A 25030-nucleotide genomic window follows, 5' to 3' on the forward strand; every position below is an offset into this window, starting at 1 on the left:
GGGTTAGATACAGAGTAAAGCTCCCTCTACACCGTCCCATCAAACACTCCCAGGGCAGGTACAGGGTTAGATACAGAGTAAAGCTCCCTCTACACTGTCCCATCAAACACTCCCAGGGGCAGGTACAGGGTTAGATACAGAGTAAAGCTCCCTCTACACTGTCCCATCAAACACTCCCAGGGCAGGTACAGGGTTAGATACAGAGTAAAGCTCCCTCTACACTGTCCCATCAAACACTCCCAGGGCAGGTACAGGGTTAGATACAGAGTAAAGCTCCCTCTACACTGTCCCATCAAACACTCCCAGGGCAGGTACAGGGTTAGATACAGAGTAAAGCTCCCTCTACACTGTCCCATCAAACACTCCCAGGGCAGGTACAGGGTTAGATACAGAGTAAAGCTCCCTCTACACTGTCCCATCAAACACTCCCAGGGCAGGTACAGGGTTAGATACAGAGTAAAGCTCCCTCTACACTGTCCCATCAAACACTCCCAGGGCAGGTACAGGGTTTGATACAGAGTAAAGCTCCCTCTACACTGTCCCGTCAAACACTCCCAGGGCAGGTACAGGGTTAGATACAGAGTAAAGCTCCTCTACACTGTCCCATCAAACACTCCCAGGGTCAGGTACATGGTTAGATACAGAGTAAAGCTCCCTCTACACTGTCCCATCAAACACTCCCAGGGTCAGGTACAGGGTTAGATACAGAGTAAAGCTCCCTCTACACCGTCCCATCAAACACTCCCAGGGCAGGTACAGGGTTAGATACAGAGTAAAGCTCCCTCTACACTGTCCCATCAAACACTCCCAGGGGCAGGTACAGGGTTAGATACAGAGTAAAGCTCCCTCTACACTGTCCCATCAAACACTCCCAGGGCAGGTACAGGGTTAGATACAGAGTAAAGCTCCCTCTACACTGTCCCATCAAACACTCCCAGGGCAGGTACAGGGTTAGATACAGAGTAAAGCTCCCTCTACACTGTCCCATCAAACACTCCCAGGGCAGGTACAGGGTTAGATACAGAGTAAAGCTCCCTCTACACTGTCCCATCAAACACTCCCAGGGCAGGTACAGGGTTAGATACAGAGTAAAGCTCCCTCTACACTGTCCCATCAAACACTCCCAGGGTCAGGTACAGGGTTAGATACAGAGTAAAGCTCCCTCTACACCGTCCCATCAAACACTCCCAGGGCAGGTACAGGGTTAGATACAGAGTAAAGCTCCCTCTACACTGTCCCATCAAACACTCCCAGGGGCAGGTACAGGGTTAGATACAGAGTAAAGCTCCCTCTACACTGTCCCATCAAACACTCCCAGGGCAGGTACAGGGTTAGATACAGAGTAAAGCTCCCTCTACACTGTCCCATCAAACACTCCCAGGGCAGGTACAGGGTTAGATACAGAGTAAAGCTCCCTCTACACTGTCCCATCAAACACTCCCAGGGCAGGTACAGGGTTAGAGACAGAGTAAAGCTCCCTCTACACTGTCCCATCAAACACTCCCAGGGCAGGTACAGGGTTAGATACAGAGTAAAGCTCCCTCTACACTGTCCCATCAAACACTCCAGGGCAGGTACAGGGTTAGATACAGAGTAAAGCTCCCTCTACACTGTCCCATCAAACACTCCCAGGGCAGGTACAGGGTTTGATACAGAGTAAAGCTCCCTCTACACTGTCCCGTCAAACACTCCCAGGGCAGGTACAGGGTTAGATACAGAGTAAAGCTCCCTCTACACTGTCCCATCAAAACACTCCCAGGGTCAGGTACAGGGTTAGATACAGAGTAAAGCTCCCTCTACACTGTCCATCAAACACTCCAGGGTCAGGTACAGGGTTAGATACAGAGTAAAGCTCCCTCTACACCGTCCCATCAAACACTCCCAGGGCAGGTACAGGGTTAGATACAGAGTAAAGCTCCCTCTACACTGTCCCATCAAACACTCCCAGGGGCAGGTACAGGGTTAGATACAGAGTAAAGCTCCCTCTACACTGTCCCATCAAACACTCCCAGGGCAGGTACAGGGGGTGAGACGGGGACTGAATCTCCCACCTCGGTTCTGGGGGCCGATGCGTCGAGTTCCCTTCGGGGCATCTGCGGGCCTGCCGTCGGGAGTCGAGGTTCGTTCGGAGGCTGCGCTGGTTGACGGGCTGAGGCGGGCGGACGTTTCCACTCATGCTGTGGAAGAGCCTCGAGGGCTCGTTCTGACTGAGGAGACGGAGTGAGTGCATCTGGGGAGACACAAGCAGAGGGAGAAACGTGCAGGGGGAGGACTCCCCCCACTCTGTCAATACTCGGTACAGCAATCAATATTCGGGAGAGGGACCGGGAGAGGAGGGGGTGGGGGGGGGAGTGGTGGGAGCGGGGAGATGGGGAGGGGAGGGAGGGGGGAGATGGGGAGCAGAGGTGGGGCGGGGAGGTGGGGACGGGATGGAGTGGAGGTGAGGGAGGGGGTGATTGGGAGGGTAGGGATGGGGGAGAGGTGGAGGGAGGTATGGGAGAGGAGGCGGGAGACGGAGGGAGGAGGGAGAGGAGAGAGAGGGAGGGGGGAGAGGGGAGAGAGGGAGGGGAGAAAGGGAGAGGAGAGAGGTAGGGGAGAGAGGGAGAGGAGAGAGAGGAGGGGGGAGAGGGGAGAGAGGGAGGGGAGAAAGGGAGAGGAGAGGGAGAGAGAGGGAGAGGAGAGGGAGGGAGAGGAGAGGGAGGGAGAGAGGGAGAGGAGAGGGAGGGGAGAGAGGGAGAGGAGAGGGAGGGGAGAGAGGGAGAGGAGAGGGGGGGGGGGAGAGGAGAGGGCGAGAGGGAGGGGAGGGAGAGAGAGAGGGAGGGGGAGAGAGGGAGGGAGGGGGAGAGAGGGAGAGGAGAGAGGGAGAGGAGAGAGGGAGAGGAGGAGAGGGAGAGGAGGAGAGGGAGGGAAAGAGAGAGCAGAGAGAGAGAGGAGAGAGAGAGGAAGGGAGAGGGAGATGAGCAGTGGAGATGGTGAGTTGAGGAGAGAGGGACAGTGGGAGGAGGAGGGGAAGAAGGGGATGCGGAAGGCGGGGGGGGGGAGGAGATGGGGGATGGGGAGGAAGCGGAATGGAGATGGGGCGGGGAAGGAGGGGGAGATGTGGGAGAGGAGGTGACGAGAGAGGGGGAGGGAGGGGAGTGAGGGGGAGAGGAGGGGATGGAGGGGGAGAGGAGGGGATGGAGAGGGAGAGGAGATGGGGAGGGGAGGAAGGGGGAGAGGCAGCAGGGGAGGGGAGGGAAGAGGGGGAGATGGGGAGGGAGGGGGTGTGGAGGTAGGAAAGGGAGGTAGTGGGAGAGGATGGAGGAGAGGTGTAGGGGAGGGAGGGGAGAGTGGAGGGAAGGGAGGGGGGAGATATGGAGGGGAGGGAGATGGGGAGGGGAGGTGGAGGGTGGGAGAGGGAGAGGATGAGGCGAGTTGGGGGTAGAGAGGGGGGAGTTGGGGAGAGGATGGGGGAGAATGTAGGGGAGGAGGAGGGAGATGGGGAGGGAGGGGGGGGGGACGGGAGGGAGGAGTGGAGATGGGAGGAAGGGGAGGGATGGGAGGTTGTGGGGAGTGGAGGGAGGGGGAGAGGATGGGGAGGGGAGGGAGGGGGAGGGGAGGGGGAGAGGATGGGGAGGGGAGGGAGCGAGAGGGGGGAGTGGGAGTGGGTGGAGAGGAGGGAGGGGAGTGGGAGGAGAGGAGGGAGGAGGGAGAGGAGAGGAGGGACGGGGAGAGGATGGGAGGGAGAGGAGAGGAGGGAGAGGAGAGGAGGGAGGGGAGAGGATGGGGAGGGAGAGGAGAGGAGGGAGAGGAGAGGAGGGAGGAGGAGAGGATGGGGAGGGAGAGGAGAGGAGGGAGGGGGAGAGGATGGGGAGGGAGAGGAGAGGAGGGAGGGGGAGTGGGAGGAGAGGAGGGAGAGGATGAGGAGGGAGAGGAGAGGAGGAGGGGGAGAGGATGGGGAGGGAGAGCGGTCGTACCTGCACTGAGTTGATCGCAATGGACTGATCGATGATAATCCACGTCACGGTTTCGTGACAGGGAGGAATGGTCAGCGATCCGGAGTACGTGATGAACCCAAAGGATTTTGGGAAGAGCTCTTCGATTCGCAGGTCCTGAATCAGGTAGGCATCATCTGGGGAGGGGCAAAGTACGAGAATTAGGACTTCGTGTTCAATCCCCAACGTCCATCTCACCCTGACTGGTGAAATCTCTGCTACCGAATTCACCCAAACTTCCGGGACCGAGATCGGGAACTCGCCAGAAAGTTAATCCGTCCTCCACTAGTCCAGGACTCCCATAGTCTGTTTCTCCACACAGGTGAGATACAGAGTAAAGCTCCGTCTAAACTGTCCCATCAAACACTCCCAGGGCAGGTACAGGGTTAGATACAGAGTAAAGCTCCCTCCACACTGTCCCATCAAACACTCCCAGGGCAGGTACAGGGTTAGATACAGAGTAAAGCTCCCTCTACACTGTCCCATCAAACACTCCCAGGGCAGGTACAGGGTTAGATACAGAGTAAAGCTCCCTCCACACTGTCCCATCAAACACTCCAGGGCAGGTACAGGGTTAGATACAGAGTAAAGCTCCCTCTACACTGTCCCATCAAACACTCCCAGGGACAGGTACAGGGTTAGATACAGAGTAAAGCTCCCTCGACACTGTCCCATCAAACACTCCCAGGACAGGTACAGGGTTAGATACAGAGTAAAGCTCCCTCTACACTGTCCCATCAAACACTCCAGGGCAGGTACAGGGTTAGATACAGAGTAAAGCTCCCTCTACACTGTCCCATCAAACACTCCCAGGGACAGGTACAGGGTTAGATACAGAGTAAAGCTCCCTCGACACTGTCCATCAAACACTCCCAGGACAGGTACAGGGTTAGATACAGAGTAAAGCTCCCTCTACACTGTCCCATCAAACACTCCCAGGGACAGGTACAGGGTTAGATACAGAGTAAAGCTCCCTCTACACTGTCCCATCAAACACTCCCAGGACAGGTACAGGGTTAGATACAGAGTAAAGCTCCCTCTACACTGTCCCATCAAACACTCCCAGGGCAGGTACAGGGTTAGATACAGAGTAAAGCTCCCTCTACACTGTCCCATCAAACACTCCCAGGGACAGGTACAGGGTTAGATACAGAGTAAAGCTCCCTCTACACTGTCCCATCAAACACTCCCAGGGACAGGTACAGGGTTAGATACAGAGTAAAGCTCCCTCGACACTGTCCCATCAAACACTCCCAGGACAGGTACAGGGTTAGATACAGAGTAAAGCTCCCTCTACACTGTCCCAACAAACACTCCCAGGGCAGGTACAGGGTTAGATACAGAGTAAAGCTCCCTCTACACTGTCCCGTCAAACACTCCCAGGGTCAGGTACAGGGTTAGATACAGAGTAAAGCTCCCTCTACACTGTCCCATCAAACACTCCCAGGGCAGGTACAGGGTTAGATACAGAGTAAAGCTCCCTCTACACTGTCCCATCAAACACTCCCAGGTCAGGTACAGGGTTAGATACAGAGTAAAGCTCCCTCTACACTGTCCCATCAAACACTCCCAGGGACAGGTACAGGGTTAGATACAGAGTAAAGCTCCCTCTACACTGTCCCATCAAACACTCCCAGGGACAGGTACAGGGTTAGATACAGAGTAAAGCTCCCTCTACACTGTCCCATCAAACACTCCCAGGACAGGTACAGGGTTAGATACAGAGTAAAGCTCCCTCTACACTGTCCCATCAAACACTCCCAGGGTCAGGTACAGGGTTAGATACAGAGTAAAGCTCCCTCTACACTGTCCCATCAAACACTCCCAAGGCAGGTACAGGGTTAGATACAGAGTAAAGCTCCCTCTACACTGTCCCATCAAACACTCCCAGGGCAGGTACAGGGTTAGATACAGAGTAAAGCTCCCTCTACACTGTCCCATCAAACACTCCCAGGGCAGGTACAGGGTTAGATACAGAGTAAAGCTCCCTCTACACTGTCCCATCAAACACTCCCAGGGGCAGGTACAGGGTTAGATACAGAGTAAAGCTCCCTCTACACTGTCCCGTCAAACACTCCCAGGGCAGGTACAGGGTTAGATACAGAGTAAAGCTCCCTCCACACTGTCCCGTCAAACACTCCCAGGACAGGTACAGGGTTAGATACAGAGTAAAGCTCCCTCTACACTGTCCCATCAAACACTCCCAGGGCAGGTACAGGGTTAGATACAGAGTAAAGCTCCCTCTACACTGTCCCATCAAACACTCCCAGGGCAGGTACAGGGTTAGATACAGAGTAAAGCTCCCTCTACACTGTCCCATCAAACACTCCCAGGGCAGGTACAGGGTTAGATACAGAGTAAAGCTCCCTCTGTCTGTCTGGGGCTGGATTTAACCAAAGGCCCCAGAGGGGTGAGAGGTCAGTGTGTGACCCACTGACCCCATGTATCCATTCAGCCCTTTCCCATCTCTGGAATGTGAGCCTTACTTTTGTATGAAATCCTGGTGATCGTTTCCCTGTTTAACATTCGGTTCAGGAAAGGATTCGGTGTCTCATCTATCTGTGGAGAGAGAGAGAGAGTGAGAGTGAGAGAGGTGGGAGAGAGAGAGAGAGAGTGAGTGAGAGAGGTGGGAGAGAGAGAGAGAGTGAGTGAGAGGTGGGAGAGGGAGAGAGAGCGAGTGAGAGAGGTGGGAGAGAGAGAGAAAGTGAGTGAGAGAGATGGGAGAGAGGTGGGAGGGAGAGAGAGAGTGAGTGAGAGAGAGAGAGAGTGAGTGAGAGAGATGGGAGAGAGGTGGGAGGGAGAGAGAGAGTGAGAGAGGTGGGAGGGAGAGAGCGAGTGAGTGAGAGAGATGGGAGGGAGAGAGTGAGTGAGAGAGGTGGGTGGGAAAGAGAGAGTGTGAGAGGGAGAGAGAGAGAGGTGGGAGAGAGTGAGAGAGGTGGGTGGGAGAGAGAGAGTGAGAGAGAGAGGTGGGAGGGAGAGAGAGTGAGTGAGAGAGGTGGGAGGGAGAGAGAGTGAGAGAGAGATGGGAGGGAGAGAGAGAGTGAGTGAGAGAGATGGGAGGGAGAGAGTGAGTGAGTGAGAGAGATGGGAGGGAGAGAGTGAGTGAGAGAGGTGGGTGGGAAAGAGAGAGTGTGAGAGGGAGAGAGAGAGAGGTGGGAGAGAGTGAGAGAGGTGGGTGGGAGAGAGAGAGTGAGAGAGAGAGGTGGGAGGGAGAGAGTGAGTGAGAGAGGTGGGTGGGAAAGAGAGAGTGTGAGAGGGAGAGAGAGAGAGGTGGGAGAGAGTGAGAGAGGTGGGTGGGAGAGAGAGAGTGAGAGAGAGAGGTGGGAGGGAGAGAGAGTGAGTGAGAGAGGTGGGAGGGAGAGAGAGTGAGTGAGAGAGGTGGGAGGGAGAGAGAGAGTGAGTGAGAGAGATGGGAGGGAGAGAGTGAGTGAGAGAGGTGGGTGGGAAAGAGAGAGTGTGAGAGGGAGAGAGAGAGAGGTGGGAGAGAGTGAGAGAGGTGGGTGGGAGAGAGAGAGTGAGAGAGAGAGGTGGGAGGGAGAGAGAGTGAGTGAGAGAGGTGGGAGGGAGAGAGAGTGAGTGAGAGAGGTGGGAGGGAGAGAGAGAGTGAGTGAGAGAGGTGGGAGGGAGAGAGAGAGTGAGTGAGAGAGATGGGAGAGAGAGAGAGAGTGAGTGAGAGAGATGGGAGAGAGAGAGAGCGAGAGAGAGAGGTGGGTGGGAGAGAGAGAGAGAGTGAGAGTTGGGAGAGAGAGAGAGTGAGAGAGAGATGGGAGAGAGAGAGTGAGTGAGAGAGGTGGGTGGGAGAGAGAGAGAGTGAGAGAGGTGGGAGGGAGAGAGAGAGTGAGTGAGAGAGGTGGGTGGGAGAGAGAGAGTGAGAGAGAGAGGTGGGAGGGAGAGAGAGAGTGAGTGAGAGAGGTGGGTGGGAGAGAGAGAGTGAGAGAGAGAGGTGGGAGGGAGAGAGAGTGAGTGAGAGAGAGATGGGAGAGAGAGAGAGTGAGTGAGAGAGGTGGGTGGGAGAGAGAGAGTGAGAGAGAGAGGTGGGAGGGAGAGAGCGAGTGAGTGAGAGAGGTGGGAGAGAGAGAGAGAGAGTGAGAGAGAGAGATGGGAGAGAGAGAGTGAGTGAGAGAGGTGGGAGGGAGAGAGCGAGTGAGTGAGAGAGGTGGGTGGGAGAGAGAGAGAGAGTGAGAGAGGTGGGAGGGAGAGAGAGTGAGTGAGAGAGAGATGGGAGAGAGAGAGAGTGAGTGAGAGAGGTGGGAGGGAGAGAGAGAGTGAGTGAGAGAGATGGGAGAGAGAGAGAGAGTGAGTGAGAGAGAGATGGGAGAGAGAGAGAGTGAGTGAGAGAGATGGGAGAGAGAGAGAGAGTGAGTGAGAGAGATGGGAGAGAGAGAGAGAGTGAGTGAGAGAGGTGGGAGGGAGAGAGCGAGTGAGTGAGAGAGAGATGGGAGAGAGAGAGAGTGAGTGAGAGAGATGGGAGAGAGAGAGAGAGTGAGTGAGAGAGATGGGAGAGAGAGAGAGAGTGAGTGAGAGAGGTGGGAGGGAGAGAGCGAGTGAGTGAGAGAGGTGGGAGGGAGAGAGAGAGTGTGAGAGGGAGAGAGAGAGAGGTGGGAGGGAGAAAGGGGGAGAGAGAGAGGGGAATGGAGAAAGAGAGGTGGGAGGAGGAGAGAGAGAAAGAGAGGTGGGAGGGAGAGAGAGAGAGAAAGGCGGGGAGAGAGAAAAAGGGACGGAGAGAGAGAGGGGGAGACAGATGGAGAGAGAGATGAAGAGAGAGGGAGAGAGAGAGAGCGGGAGAGTGAGAGAGGTGGGAGGGGGAGAGAGGGAGAGAGAGAGAGAGGGACGGAAAGAGGGAGAGAGAGAGAGAGAGGGGGAGACAGATGGAGAGAGAGAGGGGGGAGACAGATGGAGAGTGAGAGATGGAGATAGAGGGGGAGAGAGAGGGGGAGGAGAGAGATGGGGAGAGAGAGGGCGAGGGAGAGATGGGGAGAGAGAGGGCGAGGGAGAGATGGGGAGAGAGAGGGCGAGGGAGAGAAGGGGAGAGAGGGAAAGGGCGAGATCGAGAGAGAGAGATGGAGAGAGAGAGATGGAGAGAGAATGAGGGTGAGGGAGAGATGCAGAGAGCTAGGGAGAGATAGAGAGAGGGCGAGGGAGAGATGGAGAGAGAGGGCGAGGGAGAGATGGAGAGAGAGAGGGCGAGGGAGAGATGGAGAGAGAGGGCGAGGTAGAGATGGAGAGAGAGAGAGGGCAAGGGAGAGATGGAGAGAGAGAGGGCGAGGTGGAGGTGGAGAGAGAGGGCGAGGGAGAGATGGAGAGAGAGAGGGCGAGGGAGAGATGGAGAGAGAGAGGGCGAGGGAGAGATGGAGAGAGAGAGGGCGAGGGAGAGATGGAGAGAGAGAGGACGAGGTGGAGAGAGAGAGGGCGAGGGAGAGGTGGAGAGAGAGAGGGCGAGGGAGAGATGGAGAGAGAGGGCGAGGTGGAGGTGGAGAGAGAGAGGGCGAGGGAGAGATGGAGAAAGAGAGGGCGATGGAGAGAGAGAGGGCGAGGGAGAGATGGAGAGTGAGGGCGAGGGAGAGATGGAGAGAGAGAAGGCGAGGGAGAGAGGGCGAGTGAGAGATGGAGAGAGAGATGGAGAGAGAGGGCGAGGGAGAGATGGAGAGAGAGGGCGAGGGAGAGATGGAGAGAGAGGGCGAGGGAGAGATGGAGAGAGAGGGCGAGGGAGAGATGGAGAGAGAGAGCGAGGGAGAGATGGAGAGAGAGCGAGGGCGAGGGAGAGATGGAGAGAGAGGGCGAGGTGGAGATGGAGAGAGAGAGAGGGGGAGGGAGAGATGGAGAGAGAGGGCGAGGTGGAGATGTAGAGAGAGAGGGCGAGGGAGAGATGGAGAGAGAGAGGGCGAGGGAGAGATGGAGAGAGAGAGGGCGAGGGAGAGATGGAGAGAGAGGGCGAGGGAGAGATGGAGAGAGAGGGCGAGGTGGAGATGGAGAGAGAGAGGGCGAGGGAGAGATGGAGAGAGAGAGGGCGAGGGAGAGATGGAGAGAGAGGGCGAGGGAGAGATGGAGAGAGAGAGGGCGAGGGAGAGATGGAGAGAGAGGGCGAGGGAGAGATGGAGAGAGAGGGCGAGGTGGAGATGGAGAGAGAGAGGGCGAGGGAGAGATGGAGAGAGAGGGCGAGGTGGAGATGGAGAGAGAGAGAGGGCGAGGGAGAGATGGAGAGAGAGGGCGAGGGAGAGATGGAGAGAGAGAGGGCGAGAGAGAGATGGAGAGAGAGAGGGCGAGGTGGAGATGGAGAGAGAGAGCGGGCGAGAGAGAGATGGAGAGAGAGAGGGCGGGAGAGAGATGGAGAGAGAGAGCGAGGTGGAGATGGAGAGAGAGGGCGAGGTGGAGATGGAGAGAGAGAGGGCGAGGGAGAGATGGAGAAAGAGAGAGGGCGAGGGAGAGATGGAGAGAGAGGGCGAGGGAGAGATGGAGAGAGAGGGCGAGGGAGAGATGGAGAGAGAGAGCGAGGGAGAGATGGAGAGAGAGAGGGCGAGGGAGAGATGGAGAGAGAGAGAGGGAGAGATGGAGAGAGAGAGGGCGAGAGAGAGATGGAGAGAGAGAGGGCGAGGTGGAGATGGAGAGAGAGAGCGGGCGAGAGAGAGATGGAGAGAGAGAGGGCGGGAGAGAGATGGAGAGAGAGAGCGAGGTGGAGATGGAGAGAGAGGGCGAGGTGGAGATGGAGAGAGAGAGGGCGAGGGAGAGATGGAGAAAGAGAGAGGGCGAGGGAGAGATGGAGAGAGAGGGCGAGGGAGAGATGGAGAGAGAGGGCGAGGGAGAGATGGAGAGAGAGAGCGAGGGAGAGATGGAGAGAGAGAGGGCGAGGGAGAGATGGAGAGAGAGAGGGAGAGATGGAGAGAGAGGGCGAGTGAGAGATGGAGAGAGAGAGAGGGCGAGGTAGAGATGGAGAAAGAGAGAGGGCGAGGGAGAGATGGAGAGAGAGGGCGAGGGAGAGATGGAGAGAGAGGGCGAGGGAGAGATGGAGAGAGAGGGCGAGGGAGAGATGGAGAGAGAGAGAGGGCGAGGGAGAGATGGAGAGAGAGAGGGAGAGATAGGGAGTGGGAGGGCGAGGGAGAGATGGAGAGAGAGGGCGAGGGAGAGATGGAGAGAGAGAGAGGGCGAGGTGGAGATGGAGAAAGAGAGAGGGCGAGGGAGAGATGGAGAGAGAGGGCGAGGGAGAGATGGAGAGAGAGGGCGAGGGAGAGATGGAGAGAGAGGGCGAGGGAGAGATGGAGAGAGAGAGAGGGCGAGGGAGAGATGGAGAGAGAGAGAGGGCGAGGGAGAGATGGAGAGAGAGAGGGCGAGGGAGAGATGGAGAGAGAGGGCGAGGGAGAGATGGAGAGAGAGGGCGAGGGAGAGATGGAGAGAGAGAGGGCGAGGGAGAGATGGAGAGAGAGAGGGCGAGGGAGAGATTGAGAGAGAGAGGGCGAGGGAGAGATTGAGAGAGAGGGCGAGGGAGAGATGGAGAGAGAGGGCGAGGTGGAGATGGAGAGAGAGGGCGAGGGAGAGATGGAGATGGAGAGAGAGGGCGAGGGAGAGATGGAGAGAGAGAGAGGGCGAGGGAGAGATGGAGAGAGAGAGAGGGCGAGGTGGAGATGGAGAGAGTGGGCGAGTGAGAGATGGAGAGAGAGGGCGAGGGAGAGATGGAGAGAGAGGGCGATGGAGAGATGGAGAGAGAGGGCGAGGGAGAGATGGAGAGAGAGGGCGAGGGAGAGATGGAGAGAGAGAGAGGGCGAGGGAGAGATGGAGAGAGAGGGCGAGTGAGAGATGGAGAGAGAGGGCGAGTGAGAGATGGAGAGAGAGGGCAAGGGAGAGATGGAGAGAGAGGGCGAGGGAGAGATGGAGAGAGAGGGCGAGGGAGAGATGGAGAGAGAGAGGGCGAGGGAGAGATGGAGAGAGAGAGGGCGAGGGAGAGATGGAGAGAGAGAGGGCGAGGTGGAGATGGAGAGAGAGAGGGTGAGGTGGAGATGGAGAGAGAGAGGGCGAGGGAGAGATGGAGAGAGAGAGGGCGAGGGAGAGATGGAGAGAGAGAGGGCGAGGGAGAGATGGAGAGAGAGAGGGCGAGGTGGAGATGGAGAGAGAGAGGGTGAGAGAGAGATGGAGAGAGAGAGGGCGAGGGAGAGATGGAGAAAGAGAGAGGGCGAGGGAGAGATGGAGAGAGAGGGCGAGGGAGAGATGGAGAGAGAGGGCGAGGGAGAGATGGAGAGAGAGAGGGCGAGGGAGATATGGAGAAAGAGAGAGGGCGATGGAGAGATGGAGAGAGAGGGCGAGGGAGAGATGGAGAGAGAGGGCTAGGGAGAGATGGAGAGAGAGGGCGAGGTGGAGATGGAGAGAGAGGGCGAGGGAGAGATGGAGAGAGAGAGGGCGAGGTGGAGATGGAGAGAGAGAGAGGGCGAGGGAGAGATGGAGAGAGAGAGGGCGAGAGAGAGATGGAGAGAGAGAGGGCGAGGGAGAGATGGAGAGAGAGGGCGAGGTGGAGATGGAGAGAGAGAGGGCGAGGGAGAGATGGAGAAAGAGGGCGAGGGAGAGATGGAGAGAGAGGGCGAGGGAGAGATGGAGAGAGAGGGCGAGGGAGAGATGGAGAGAGAGGGCGAGGGAGAGATGGAGAGAGAGGGCGAGGGAGAGATGGAGAGAGAGGGCGAGGGAGAGATGGAGAGAGAGGGCGAGGGAGAGACGGAGAGAGAGGGCGAGGGAGAGATGGAGAGAGAGGGCGACGGAGAGATGGAGAGAGAGGGCGAGGTGGAGATGGAGAGAGAGAGGGTGAGAGAGAGATGGAGAGAGAGAGGGCGAGGGAGAGATGGAGAAAGAGAGAAGGCGAGGGAGAGATGGAGAGAGAGGGCGAGGTGGAGATGGAGAGAGAGGGCGAGGTGGAGATGGAGAGAGAGAGAGGGAGAGATAGGGAGAGGGAGGGAGAGATGGAGAGAGAGGGCGAGGGAGAGATGGAGAGAGAGAGAGGGCGAGGTCGAGATGGAGAAAGAGAGAGGGCGAGGGAGAGATGGAGAGAGAGCGCGAGGGAGAGATGGAGAGAGAGGGCGAGGGAGAGATGGAGAGAGAGAGAGGGAGAGATAGGGAGAGGGAGGGAGAGATGGAGAGAGAGGGCGAGGGAGAGATGGAGAGAGAGAGAGGGCGAGGTAGAGATGGAGAAAGAGAGAGGGCGAGGGAGAGATGGAGAGAGAGCGCGAGGGAGAGATGGAGAGAGAGGGCGAGGGAGAGATGGAGAGAGAGAGAGGGCGAGGGAGAGATGGAGAGAGAGGGCGAGGTGGAGATGGAGAGAGAGGGCGAGTGAGAGATGGAGAGAGAGGGCGAGGGAGAGATGGAGAGAGAGGGCGAGGGAGAGATGGAGAGAGAGGGCGAGGGAGAGATGGAGAGAGAGGGCGAGGGAGAGATGGAGATGGAGAGAGAGAGGGCGAGGGAGAGATGGAGATGGAGAGAGAGGGCAAGGGAGAGATGGAGATGGAGAGAGAGGGCGAGGGAGAGATGGAGAGACAGAGAGGGCGAGGGAGAGATGGAGAGAGAGGGCTAGGGAGAGATGGAGAGAGAGGGCGAGGTGGAGATGGAGAGAGAGGGCGAGGTGGAGATGGAGAGAGAGGGCGAGGGAGAGATGGAGAGAGAGAGGGCGAGGGAGAGATGGAGAGAGAGGGCGAGGGAGAGATGGAGAGAGAGAGGGCGAGGGAGAGATGGAGAGAGAGAGGGCGAGGGAGAGATGGAGAGAGAGGGCGAGGGAGAGATGGAGAGAGAGGGCGAGGGAGAGATGGTGAGAGAGAGGGCGAGGGAGAGATGGAGAGAGGGCGAGGGAGAGATGGAGAGAGAGAGGGCGAGGGAGAGATGGAGAGAGAGGGCGAGGGAGAGAGGGCGAGTGAGAGATGGAGAGAGAGGGAGAAATAGGGAGAGATGGAGAGAGAGAGGGGGAGGGAGAGATGGAGAGAGAGAGAGGGCGAGGGAGAGATGGAGAGAGAGGGCGAGTGAGAGATGGAGAGAGAGGGCGAGTGAGAGATGGAGAGAGAGGGCAAGGGAGAGATGGAGAGAGAGGGCGAGGTGGAGATGGAGAGAGAGAGAGGGCGAGGGAGAGATGGAGAGAGAGAGGGCGAGGGAGAGATGGAGAGAGAGGGCGAGGGAGAGATGGAGAGAGAGAGAGGGCGAGGGAGAGATGGAGAGAGAGAGGGCGAGGGAGAGATTGAGAGAGAGAGGGCGAGGGAGAGATTGAGAGAGAGGGCGAGGTGGAGATGGAGAGAGAGAGAGGGCGAGGGAGAGATGGAGAGAGAGAGAGGGCGAGGGAGAGATGGAGAGAGAGGGCGAGGGAGAGATGGAGAGAGAGAGAGGGCGAGGGAGAGATGGAGAGAAAGAGAGAGGGAGAGATTGAGAGAGAGAGGGCGAGGGAGAGATGGAGAGAGAGGGCGAGGTGGAGATGGAGAGAGAGGGCGAGGGAGAGATGGAGATGGAGAGAGAGGGCGAGGGAGAGATGGAGAGAGAGAGAGGGCGAGGGAGAGATGGAGAGAGAGAGAGGGCGAGGTGGAGATGGAGAGAGTGGGCGAGTGAGAGATGGAGAGAGAGGGCGAGGGAGAGATGGAGAGAGAGGGCGATGGAGAGATGGATAGGGCGAGGGAGAGATGGAGAGAGAGGGCGAGGGAGAGATGGAGAGAGAGAGAGGGCGAGGGAGAGATGGAGAGAGAGGGCGAGTGAGAGATGGAGAGAGAGGGCGAGTGAGAGATGGAGAGAGAGGGCAAGGGAGAGATGGAGAGAGAGGGCGAGGGAGAGATGGAGGGAGAGGGCGAGGGAGAGATGGAGAGAGAGAGGGCGAGGGAGAGATGGAGAGAGAGAGGGCGAGGGAGAGATGGAGAGAGAGAGGGCGAGGTGGAGATGGAGAGAGAGAGGGCGAGGGAGAGATTGAGAGAGAGAGGGCGAGGGAGAGATGGAGAGAGAGGGCGAGGTGGAGATGGAGAGAGAGGGCGAGGGAGAGATGGAGATGGAGAGAGAGGGCGAGGGAGAGATGGAGAGAGAGGGCGAGGGAGAGATGGAGAGAGAGAGAGGGCGAGGGAGAGATGGAGAGAGAGAGGGCGAGGGAGAGATGGAGAGAGAGGGCGAGGTGGAGATGGAGAGAGAGAGAGGGCGAGGGAGAGATGGAGAGAGAGAGGGCGAGGGAGAGATGGAGAGAGAGGGCGAGGGAGAGATGGAGAGAGAGAGAGGGCGAGGGAGAGATGGAGAGAGAGAGGGCGAGGGAGAGATTGAGAGAGAGAGGGCGAGGGAGAGATGGAGAGAGAGGGCGAGGTGGAGATGGAGAGAGAGGGCGAGGGAGAGATGGAGATGGAGAGAGAGGGCGAGGGAGAGATGGAGAGAGAGAGAGGGCGAGGGAGAGATGGAGAGAGAGAGAGGGCGAGGTGGAGATGGAGAGAGTGGGCGAGTGAGAGATGGAGAGAGAGGGCGAGGGAGAGATGGAGAGAGAGGGCGATGGAGAGATGGAGAGATAGGGCGAGGGAGAGATGGAGAGAGAGGGCGAGGGAGAGATGGAGAGAGAGAGAGGGCGAGGGAGAGATGGAGAGAGAGAGGGCGAGGGAGAGATGGAGAGAGAGGGCGAGGGAGAGATGGAGAGAGAGAGAGGGCGAGGGAGAGATGGAGAGAGAGAGAGGGAGAGATAGGGAGAGAGGGCGAGGTGGAGATGGAGAGAGAGAGAGGGAGAGATGGAGATGGAGAGAGAGGGCGAGGGAGAGATGGAGAGAGAGAGAGGGCGAGGGAGAGATGGAGAGAGAGAGGGCGAGGGAGAGATGGAGAGAGAGAGGGCGAGGTGGAGATGGAGAGAGAGAGGGTGAGAGAGAGATGGAGAGAGAGAGTGTGAGGTGGAGATGGAGAGAGAGAGAGGGCGAGAGAGAGATGGAGAGAGAGAGGGCGAGAGAGAGATGGAGAGAGAGAGGGCGAGAGAGAGATGGAGAGAGAGAGGGCGAGGGAGAGATGGAGAGAGAGAGGGCGAGGGAGAGATGGAGAGAGAGAGGGCGAGGTGGAGATGGAGAGAGAGAGGGTGAGAGAGAGATGGAGAGAGCGAGGGCGAGGGAGAGATGGAGAAAGAGAGAGGGCGAGGGAGAGATGGAGAGAGAGGGCGAGGGAGAGATGGAGAGAGAGAGGGCGAGGGAGAGATGGAGAGAGAGGGCGAGGGAGAGATGGAAAGAGAGAGGGCGAGGGAGAGATGGAGAGAGAGAGGGCGAGGGAGAGATGGAGAGAGAGAGAGGGCGAGGGAGAGATGGAGAGAGAGAGGGCGAGGTGGAGATGGAGAGAGAGAGAGGGCGAGGGAGAGATGGAGAGAGAGGGCGAGGTGGAGATGGAGAGAGAGAGGGCGAGGGAGAGATGGAGAAAGAGGGCGAGGGAGAGATGGAGAGAGAGGGCGAGGTGGAGATGGAGAGAGAGGGCGAGGTGGAGATGGAGAGAGAGGGCGAGGGAGAGATGGAGAGAGAGGGCGAGGGAGAGATGGAGAGAGAGGGCGAGGGAGAGATGGAGAGAGAGGGCGAGGTGGAGATGGAGAGAGAGGGCGAGGGAGAGATGGAGAGAGAGGGCGAGGGAGAGATGGAGAGAGAGGGCGAGGGAGAGATGGAGAGAGCGAGGGCGAGAGAGAGATGGAGAGAGAGAGGGCGAGGTGGAGATGGAGAGAGAGAGGGTGAGAGAGAGATGGAGAGAGAGAGGGCGAGGGAGAGATGGAGAAAGAGAGAGGGCGAGGGAGAGATGGAGAGAGAGGGCGAGGTGGAGATGGAGAGAGAGGGCGAGGGAGAGATGGAGAGAGAGGGCGAGGGAGAGATGGAGAGAGAGAGAGGGCGAGGTGGAGATGGAGAGAGAGAGGGCGAGTGAGAGATGGAGAGAGAGGGCGAGGGAGAGATGGAGAGAGAGGGCGAGGTGGAGATGGAGAGAGAGGGCGAGGTGGAGATGGAGAGAGAGAGGGTGAGAGAGAGATGGAGAGAGAGAGGGCGAGGGAGAGATGGAGAGAGAGAGGGCGAGGGAGAGATGGAGAGAGAGGGCGAGGTGGAGATGGAGAAAGAGAGAGGGCGAGTGAGAGATGGAGAGAGAGAGAGGGAGAGATAGAGAGAGAGGGCGAGGGAGAGATGGAGAGAGAGGGCGAGGGAGAGATGGAGAGAGAGGGCGAGGGAGAGATGGAGAAAGAGAGAGGGCTCGGGAGAGATGGAGAGAGAGGGCGAGGTGGAGATGGAGAGAGAGGGCGAGGTGGAGATGGAGAGAGAGGGTGAGGGAGAGATGGAGAGAGAGGGCGAGGGAGAGATGGAGAGAGAGAGAGGGAGAGATAGGGAGAGGGAGGGAGAGATGGAGAGAGAGGGCGAGGGAGAGATGGAGAGAGAGAGAGGGCGAGGGAGAGATGGAGAGAGAGGGCGAGGTGGAGATGGAGAGAGAGGGCGAGTGAGAGATGGAGAGAGAGGGCGAGGGAGAGATGGAGAGAGAGGGCGAGTGAGAGATGGAGAGAGAGGGCGAGGGAGAGATGGAGATGGAGAGAGAGAGGGCGAGGGAGAGATGGAGATGGAGAGAGAGGGCAAGGGAGAGATGGAGATGGAGAGAGAGGGCGAGGGAGAGATGGAGAGACAGAGAGGGCGAGGGAGAGATGGAGAGAGAGGGCTAGGCAGAGATGGAGAGAGAGGGTGAGGTGGAGATGGAGAGAGAGGGCGAGGGAGAGATGGAGAGAGAGAGGGCGAGGGAGAGATGGAGAGAGAGGGCGAGGGAGAGATGGAGAGAGAGAGGGCGAGGGAGAGATGGAGAGAGAGAGGGCGAGGGAGAGATGGAGAGAGAGGGCGAGGGAGAGATGGAGAGAGAGAGGGCGAGGGAGAGATGGAGAGAGGGCGAGGGAGAGATGGAGAGAGAGAGGACGAGGGAGAGATGGAGAGAGAGGGCGAGGGAGAGATGGAGAGAGAGGGCGTGGGAGAGATGGAGAGAGAGGGCGAGGGAGAGAGGGCGAGGGAGAGATGGAGAGAGAGGGAGAAATAGGGAGAGATGGAGAGAGAGAGGGGGAGGGAGAAATGGAGAGAGAGAGAGGGCGAGGGAGAGATGGAGAGAGAGAGAGGGAGAAATAGGGAGAGATGGAGAGAGAGAGGGGGAGGGAGAGATGGAGAGAGAGAGAGGGCGAGGGAGAGATGGAGTGAGAGAGAGGGAGAGATAGGGAGAGATGGAGAGAGAGAGGGGGAGGGAGAGATGGAGAGAGAGAGGGCGAGGTGGAGATGGAGAGAGAGAGAGGGCGAGGGAGAGATGGAGAGAGAGAGGGCGAGAGAGAGATGGAGAGAGAGGGCGAGGGAGAGATGGAGAGAGAGGGCGAGGGAGAGATGGAGAGAGAGAGGGCGAGGGAGAGATGGAGAGAGAGAGGGCGAGGGAGAGATGGAGAGAGAGAGGGCGAGGGAGAGATGGAGAGAGAGGGCGAGGGAGAGATGGAGAGAGAGGGCGAGGTGGAGATGGAGAGAGAGGGCGAGGTGGAGATGGAGAGAGAGAGGGCGAGGGAGAGATGGAGAGAGAGAGGGCGAGGGAGAGATGGAGAGAGAGAGGGCGAGGGAGAGATGGAGAGAGAGGGCGAGGGAGAGATGGAGAGAGAGGGCGAGGTGGAGATGGAGAGAGAGAGGGCGAGGGAGAGATGGAGAGAGAGGGCGAGAGAGAGATGGAGAGAGAGGGCGAGGGAGAGATGGAGAGAGAGGGCGAGGTGGAGATGGAGAGAGAGGGCGAGGTGGAGATGGAGAGAGAGGGCGAGGGAGAGATGGAGAGAGAGAGAGGGCGAGGGAGAGATGGAGAGAGAGAGGGCGAGGGGAGAGATGGAGGGAGAGAGGGCGAGGGAGAGATGGAGAGAGAGAGGGCGAGAGAGAGATGGAGAGAGAGAGGGCGAGGGAGAGATGGAGAGAGAGAGAGGGCGAGGGAGAGATGGAGAGAGAGAGAGGGCGAGGGAGAGATGAGAGAGAGAGGGCGAGGGAGAGATGGAGAGAGAGGGCGAGGTGGAGATGGAGAGAGAGGGCGAGGTGGAGATGGAGAGAGAGAGAGGGCGAGGGAGAGATGGAGAGAGAGGGTGAGGGAGAGATGGAGAGAGAGGGCGAGAGAGAGATGGAGAGAGAGAGGGCGAGAGAGAGATGGAGAGAGAGAGGGCGAGGTGGAGATGGAGAGAGAGAGCGGGCGAGAGAGAGATGGAGAGAGAGAGGGCGAGGTGGAGATGGAGAGAGAGCGGGCGAGAGAGAGATGGAGAGAGAGAGGGTGAGAGAGAGATGGAGAGAGAGAGGGCGAGGTGGAGATGGAGAGAGAGAGCGGGCGAGAGAGAGATGGAGAGAGAGAGGGCGAGAGAGAGATCGAGAGAGAGAGGGCGAGGTGGAGATGGAGAGACAGAGGGTGAGGGAGAGATGGAGAGAGAGAGGGCGAGGTGGAGATGGAGAGAGAGGGCGAGGGAGAGATGGAGAGAGAGAGGGCGAGAGAGAGATGGAGAGAGAGGGCGAGAGAGAGATGGAGAGAGAGAGGGCGAGGGAGAGATGGAGAAAGAGAGAGGGCGAGGGAGAGATGGAGAGAGAGGGCGAGGGAGAGATGGAGAGAGAGGGCGAGGGAGAGATGGAGAGAGAGAGCGAGGGAGAGATGGAGAGAGAGAGGGCGAGGGAGAGATGGAGAGAGAGAGAGGGAGAGATGCAGAGAGAGAGAGGGAGAGATGGAGAGAGAGGGGCGAGTGAGAGATGGAGAGAGAGAGAGAGGGAGGGAGAGATGAGAGAGAGGGCGAGGGAGAGATGGAGAGAGAGGGCGAGGGAGAGATGGAGAGAGAGGGCGAGGGAGAGATGGAGAGAGAGAGAGGGCGAGGGAGAGATGGAGAAAGAGAGAGGGCGAGGGAGAGATGGAGAGAGAGGGCGAGGGAGAGATGGAGAGAGAGGGCGAGGGAGAGATGGAGAGAGAGAGAGGGCGAGGGAGAGATGGAGAGAGAGAGGGAGAGATAGGGAGTGGGAGGGCGAGGGAGAGATGGAGAGAGAGGGCGAGGGAGAGATGGAGAGAGAGAGAGGGCGAGGTGGAGATGGAGAAAGAGAGAGGGCGAGGGAGAGATGGAGAGAGAGGGCGAGGGAGAGATGGAGAGAGAGAGAGGGCGAGGGAGAGATGGAGAGAGAGAGAGGGCGAGGGAGAGATGGAGAGAGAGAGGGCGAGGGAGAGATGGAGAGAGAGGGCGAGGGAGAGATGGAGAGAGAGAGAGGGCGAGGGAGAGATGGAGAGAGAGAGGGCGAGGGAGAGATTGAGAGAGAGAGGGCGAGGGAGAGATTGAGAGAGAGAGGGTGAGGGAGAGATGGAGAGAGAGGGCGAGGTGGAGATGGAGAGAGAGGGCGAGGGAGAGATGGAGATGGAGAGAGAGGGCGAGGGAGAGATGGAGAGAGAGAGAGGGCGAGGGAGAGATGGAGAGAGAGAGAGGGCGAGGTGGAGATGGAGAGAGAGGGCGAGTGAGAGATGGAGAGAGAGGGGCGAGTGAGAGATGGAGAGAGAGGGCGAGGGAGAGATGGAGAGAGAGGGCGATGGAGAGATGGAGAGAGAGGGCGAGGGAGAGATGGAGAGAGAGGGCGAGGGAGAGATGGAGAGAGAGAGAGGGCGAGGGAGAGATGGAGAGAGAGGGCGATGGAGAGATGGAGAGAGAGGGCGAGGGAGAGATGGAGAGAGAGGGCGAGGGAGAGATGGAGAGAGAGAGAGGGCGAGGGAGAGATGGAGAGAGAGGGCGAGTGAGAGATGGAGAGAGAGGGCGAGTGAGAGATGGAGAGAGAGGGCAAGGGAGAGATGGAGAGAGAGGGCGAGGGAGAGATGGAGAGAGAGGGCAAGGGAGAGATGGAGAGAGAGAGGGCGAGGGAGAGATGGAGAGAGAGAGGGCGAGGTGGAGATGGAGAGAGAGAGGGTGAGGTGGAGATGGAGAGAGAGAGAGATGGAGAGAGAGAGGGCGAGAGAGAGATGGAGAGAGAGGGCGAGGGAGAGATGGAGAGAGAGAGAGGGCGAGGGAGAGATGGAGAGAGAGGGCGATGGAGAGATGGAGAGAGAGGAGGGCGAGGAGAGATGGAGAGAGAGGCGAGGGAGAGATGGAGAGAGAGGGCGAGGGAAAGATGGAGAGAGAGGGCGAGGGAGAGATGGAGAGAGAGAGAGGGCGAGGGAGAGATGGAGAGAGAGGGCGATGGAGAGATGGAGAGAGAGGGCGAGGGAGAGATGGAGAGAGAGGGCGAGGGGAGAGATGGAGAGAGAGAGGGCGAGGGACAGATGGAGAGAGAGAGGGCGAGGTGGAGATGGAGAGAGAGAGGGTGAGAGAGAGATGGAGAGAGAGAGGGTGAGGGAGAGATGGAGAAAGAGAGAGGGCGAGGGAGAGATGGAGAGAGAGGGCGAGGTGGAGATGGAGAGAGAGGGCGAGGGAGAGATGGGGAGAGAGGGCGAGGTGGAGATGGAGAGAGAGAGGGCGAGGGAGAGATGGAGAGAGAGAGAGGGAGAGAGAGAGATGGAGAGAGAGCGCGAGGGAGAGATGGAGAGAGAGGACGAGGTGGAGATGGAGAGAGAGGGCGAGGGAGAGATGGAGAGAGAGAGAGGGCGAGGGAGAGATGGAGAGAGAGAGGGCGAGGTGGAGATGGAGAGAGAGAGGGTGAGAGAGAGATGGAGAGAGAGAGGGCGAGGGAGAGATGGAGAAAGAGAGAGGGCGAGGGAGAGATGGAGAGAGAGGGCGAGTTGGAGATGGAGAGAGAGGGCGAGGTGGAGATGGAGAGAGAGGGCGAGGGAGAGATGGAGAGAGAGGGCGAGGGAGAGATGGAGAGAGAGAGAGGGCGAGGGAGAGATGGAGAGAGAGAGAGGGAGAGATAGGGAGAGGGAGGGAGAGATGGAGAGAGAGGGCGATGGAGAGATGGAGAGAGAGAGAGGGCGAGGTAGAGATGGAGAAAGAGAGAGGGCGAGGGAGAGATGGAGAGAGAGCGCGAGGGAGAGATGGAGAGAGAGGGCGAGGGAGAGATGGAGAGAGAGAGAGAGGGCGAGGGGAGAGATGGAGAGAGAGAGAGGGCGAGGGAGAGATGGAGAGAGAGGGCGAGGTGGAGATGGAGAGAGAGGGCGAGTGAGAGATGGAGAGAGAGGGCGAGGGAGAGATGGAGAGAGAGGGCGAGGGAGGAATGGAGAGAGAGGGCGAGGGAGAGATGGAGATGGAGAGAGAGAGGGCGAGGGAGAGATGGAGATGGAGAGAGAGGGCAAGGGAGAGATGGAGATGGAGAGAGAGGGCGAGGGAGAGATGGAGAGACAGAGAGGGCGAGGGAGAGATGGAGAGAGAGAGGGCGAGAGAGAGATGGAGAGAGAGGGCGAGTGAGAGATGGAGAGAGAGAGAGGGCGAGGAGAGATGGAGATGGAGAGAGAGGGCAAGGGAGAGATGGAGATGGAGAGATAGGGCGAGGGAGAGATGGAGAGACAGAGAGGGCGAGGGAGAGATGGAGAGAGAGAGGGCGAGTGAGAGATGGAGAGAGAGAGCGAGGGAGAGATGGAGAGAGAGGGCTAGGGAGAGGATGAGAGAGAGGGCGAGGTGGAGATGGAGAGAGAGGGCGAGGGAGAGATGGAGAGAGAGAGGGCGAGGGAGAGATGGAGAGAGAGGGCGAGGGAGAGATGGAGAGAGAGGGCGAGGGAGAGATGGAGAGAGAGGGCGAGGTGGAGATGGAGAGAGAGGGCGAGGTGGAGATGGAGAGAGAGGGCGAGGGAGAGATGGAGAGAGAGGGCGAGGGAGAGATGGAGAGAGAGGGCGAGGGAGAGATGGAGAGAGAGGGCGAGGTGGAGATGGAGAGAGAGGGCGAGGGAGGAGATGGAGAGAGAGGGCGAGGGAGAGATGGAGAGAGAGGGCGAGGTGGAGATGGAGAGAGAGAGGGTGAGAGAGAGATGGAGAGAGAGAGGGCGAGGGAGAGATGGAGAAAGAGAGAGGGCGAGGGAGAGATGGAGAGAGAGGGCGAGGGAGAGATGGAGAGAGAGAGCGAGGTGGAGATGGAGAGAGAGGGCGAGGTGGAGATGGAGAGAGATGGCGAGGGAGAGATGGAGAGAGAGGGCGAGGGAGAGATGGAGAGAGAGAGAGGGCGAGGGAGAGATGGAGAGAGAGGGAGAGATAGGGAGAGGGAGGGAGAGATGGAGAGAGAGGGCGAGGGAGAGATGGAGAGAGAGAGAGGGCGAGGTAGAGATGGAGAAAGAGAGAGGGCGAGGGAGAGATGGAGAGAGAGCGCGAGGGAGAGATGGAGAGAGAGGGCGAGGGAGAGATGGAGAGAGAGAGAGGGAGAGATGGAGAGAGAGGGCGAGGTGGAGATGGAGAGAGCGAGGGAGAGATGGAGAGAGAGAGGGCGAGGGAGAGATGGAGAGAGAGGGCGAGTGAGAGATGGAGAGAGAGGGCGAGGGAGAGATGGAGATGGAGAGAGAGAGGGCGAGGGAGAGATGGAGATGGAGAGAGAGAGCGAGGGAGAGATGGAGAGAGAGAGGGCGAGGTGGAGATGGAGAGAGAGGGCGAGTGAGAGATGGAGAGAGAGGGCGAGGGAGAGATGGAGAGAGAGGGCGAGTGAGAGATGGAGAGAGAGGGCGAGGGAGAGATGGAGATGGAGAGAGAGAGGGCGAGGGAGAGATGGAGATGGAGAGAGAGGGCAAGGGAGAGATGGAGATGGAGAGAGAGGGCGAGGGAGAGATGGAGAGACAGAGAGGGCGAGGGAGAGATGGAGAGAGAGGGCTAGGGAGAGATGGAGAGAGAGGGCGAGGTGGAGATGGAGAGAGAGGGCGAGGGAGAGATGGAGAGAGAGAGGGCGAGGGAGAGATGGAGAGAGAGGGCGAGGGAGAGATGGAGAGAGAGAGGGCGAGGGAGAGATGGAGAGAGAGAGGGCGAGGGAGAGATGGAGAGAGAGAGGGCGAGGGAGAGATGGAGAGAGAGGGCGAGGGAGAGATGGAGAGAGAGAGGGCGAGGGAGAGATGGAGAGAGGGCGAGGGAGAGATGGAGAGAGAGAGGGCGAGGGAGAGATGGAGAGAGAGGGCGAGGGAGAGATGGAGAGAGAGGGCGAGGGAGAGAGGGCGAGGGAGAGATGGAGAGAGAGGGAGAAATAGGGAGAGATGGAGAGAGAGAGGGGGAGGGAGAGATGGAGAGAGAGAGAGGGCGAGGGAGAGATGGAGAGAGAGAGAGGGAGAAATAGGGAGAGATGGAGAGAGAGAGGGGGAGGGAGAGATGGAGAGAGAGAGAGGGCGAGGGAGAGATGGAGAGAGAGAGAGGGAGAGATAGGGAGAGATGGAGAGAGAGGGGGAGGGAGAGATGGAGAGAGAGGGCGAGGGAGAGATGGAGAGAGAGAGAGGGCGAGGGAGAGATGGAGAGAGAGAGAGGGAGAAATAGGGAGAGATGGAGAGAGAGAGGGGGAGGGAGAGATGGAGAGAGAGAGAGAGGGGGAGGGAGAGATGGAGAGAGAGAGAGGGGGAGGGAGAGATGGAGAGAGAGAGAGGGCGAGGGAGAGATGGAGAGAGAGAGAGGGAGAGATAGGGAGAGATGGAGAGAGAGAGAGGGGGAGGGAGAGATGGAGAGAGAGAGAGAGGGCGAGGGAGAGATGGAGAGAGAGAGAGAGGGCGAGGGAGAGATGGAGAGAGAGAGAGGGAGGGAGAGATGGAGAGAGAGAGAGAGGGCGAGGGAGAGATGGAGACCTCTGTTAAGATTTATCAAAGGCACTGAATATAAACAACAGCCTCTCAGACGAATGTCAGAGAGATGAATTTTGAGGGTGAGACATTTATTCAGTTTCCTTGTCCCATCCTGTTTGCAAACAGGGAGGTGTATTTAAAACACAGTCACTGTTAAGTGGGAGAAGATGGCGGTCTTTTGCGCACAGCAAGATCCCACAGACAACGCGTTTAATGACCCAGTTAATCTGTTGAGTGTTTTTTTAGTGATGTTTGTTGAGGGATAAATATCGGCCCCAGGACACCGGGGAGAACTCCCTCCTCCCTGCTCTTCTTCAAATAGTGGGCCGTGGGATCTTTTACACCCACCCGAGAGGGGCAGACGGGGCCCTCGGTTTAACGTCTCGTCCGAAAGACGGCACCTCCGACAGTGCAGCACT

The 25030-nt window shown here is 58.5% G+C and overlaps 1 protein-coding gene across 1 annotated transcript in view; it reads right to left on the minus strand.

Annotated features, from left to right (window-relative positions):
- Positions 1 to 25030, minus strand: part of LOC137311629 (carbonic anhydrase-related protein 10-like) — an 83013-nt gene that overhangs the window by 2601 nt on the left and 55382 nt on the right. Inside the window, exons 6-8 of the mRNA XM_067978733.1 lie at positions 6461 to 6533; positions 3957 to 4111; positions 2052 to 2230 (exon numbers count right to left, since the gene is read on the minus strand). Coding sequence (XP_067834834.1) covers positions 2052 to 2230; positions 3957 to 4111; positions 6461 to 6533 — 407 coding nt within the window. The remainder of the gene's footprint in view (positions 1 to 2051; positions 2231 to 3956; positions 4112 to 6460; positions 6534 to 25030) is intronic.

The sequence above is a fragment of the Heptranchias perlo genome, unplaced genomic scaffold (assembly GCF_035084215.1).
Source record: "Heptranchias perlo isolate sHepPer1 unplaced genomic scaffold, sHepPer1.hap1 HAP1_SCAFFOLD_374, whole genome shotgun sequence".
Lineage (NCBI taxonomy): Eukaryota > Metazoa > Chordata > Chondrichthyes > Hexanchiformes > Hexanchidae > Heptranchias > Heptranchias perlo.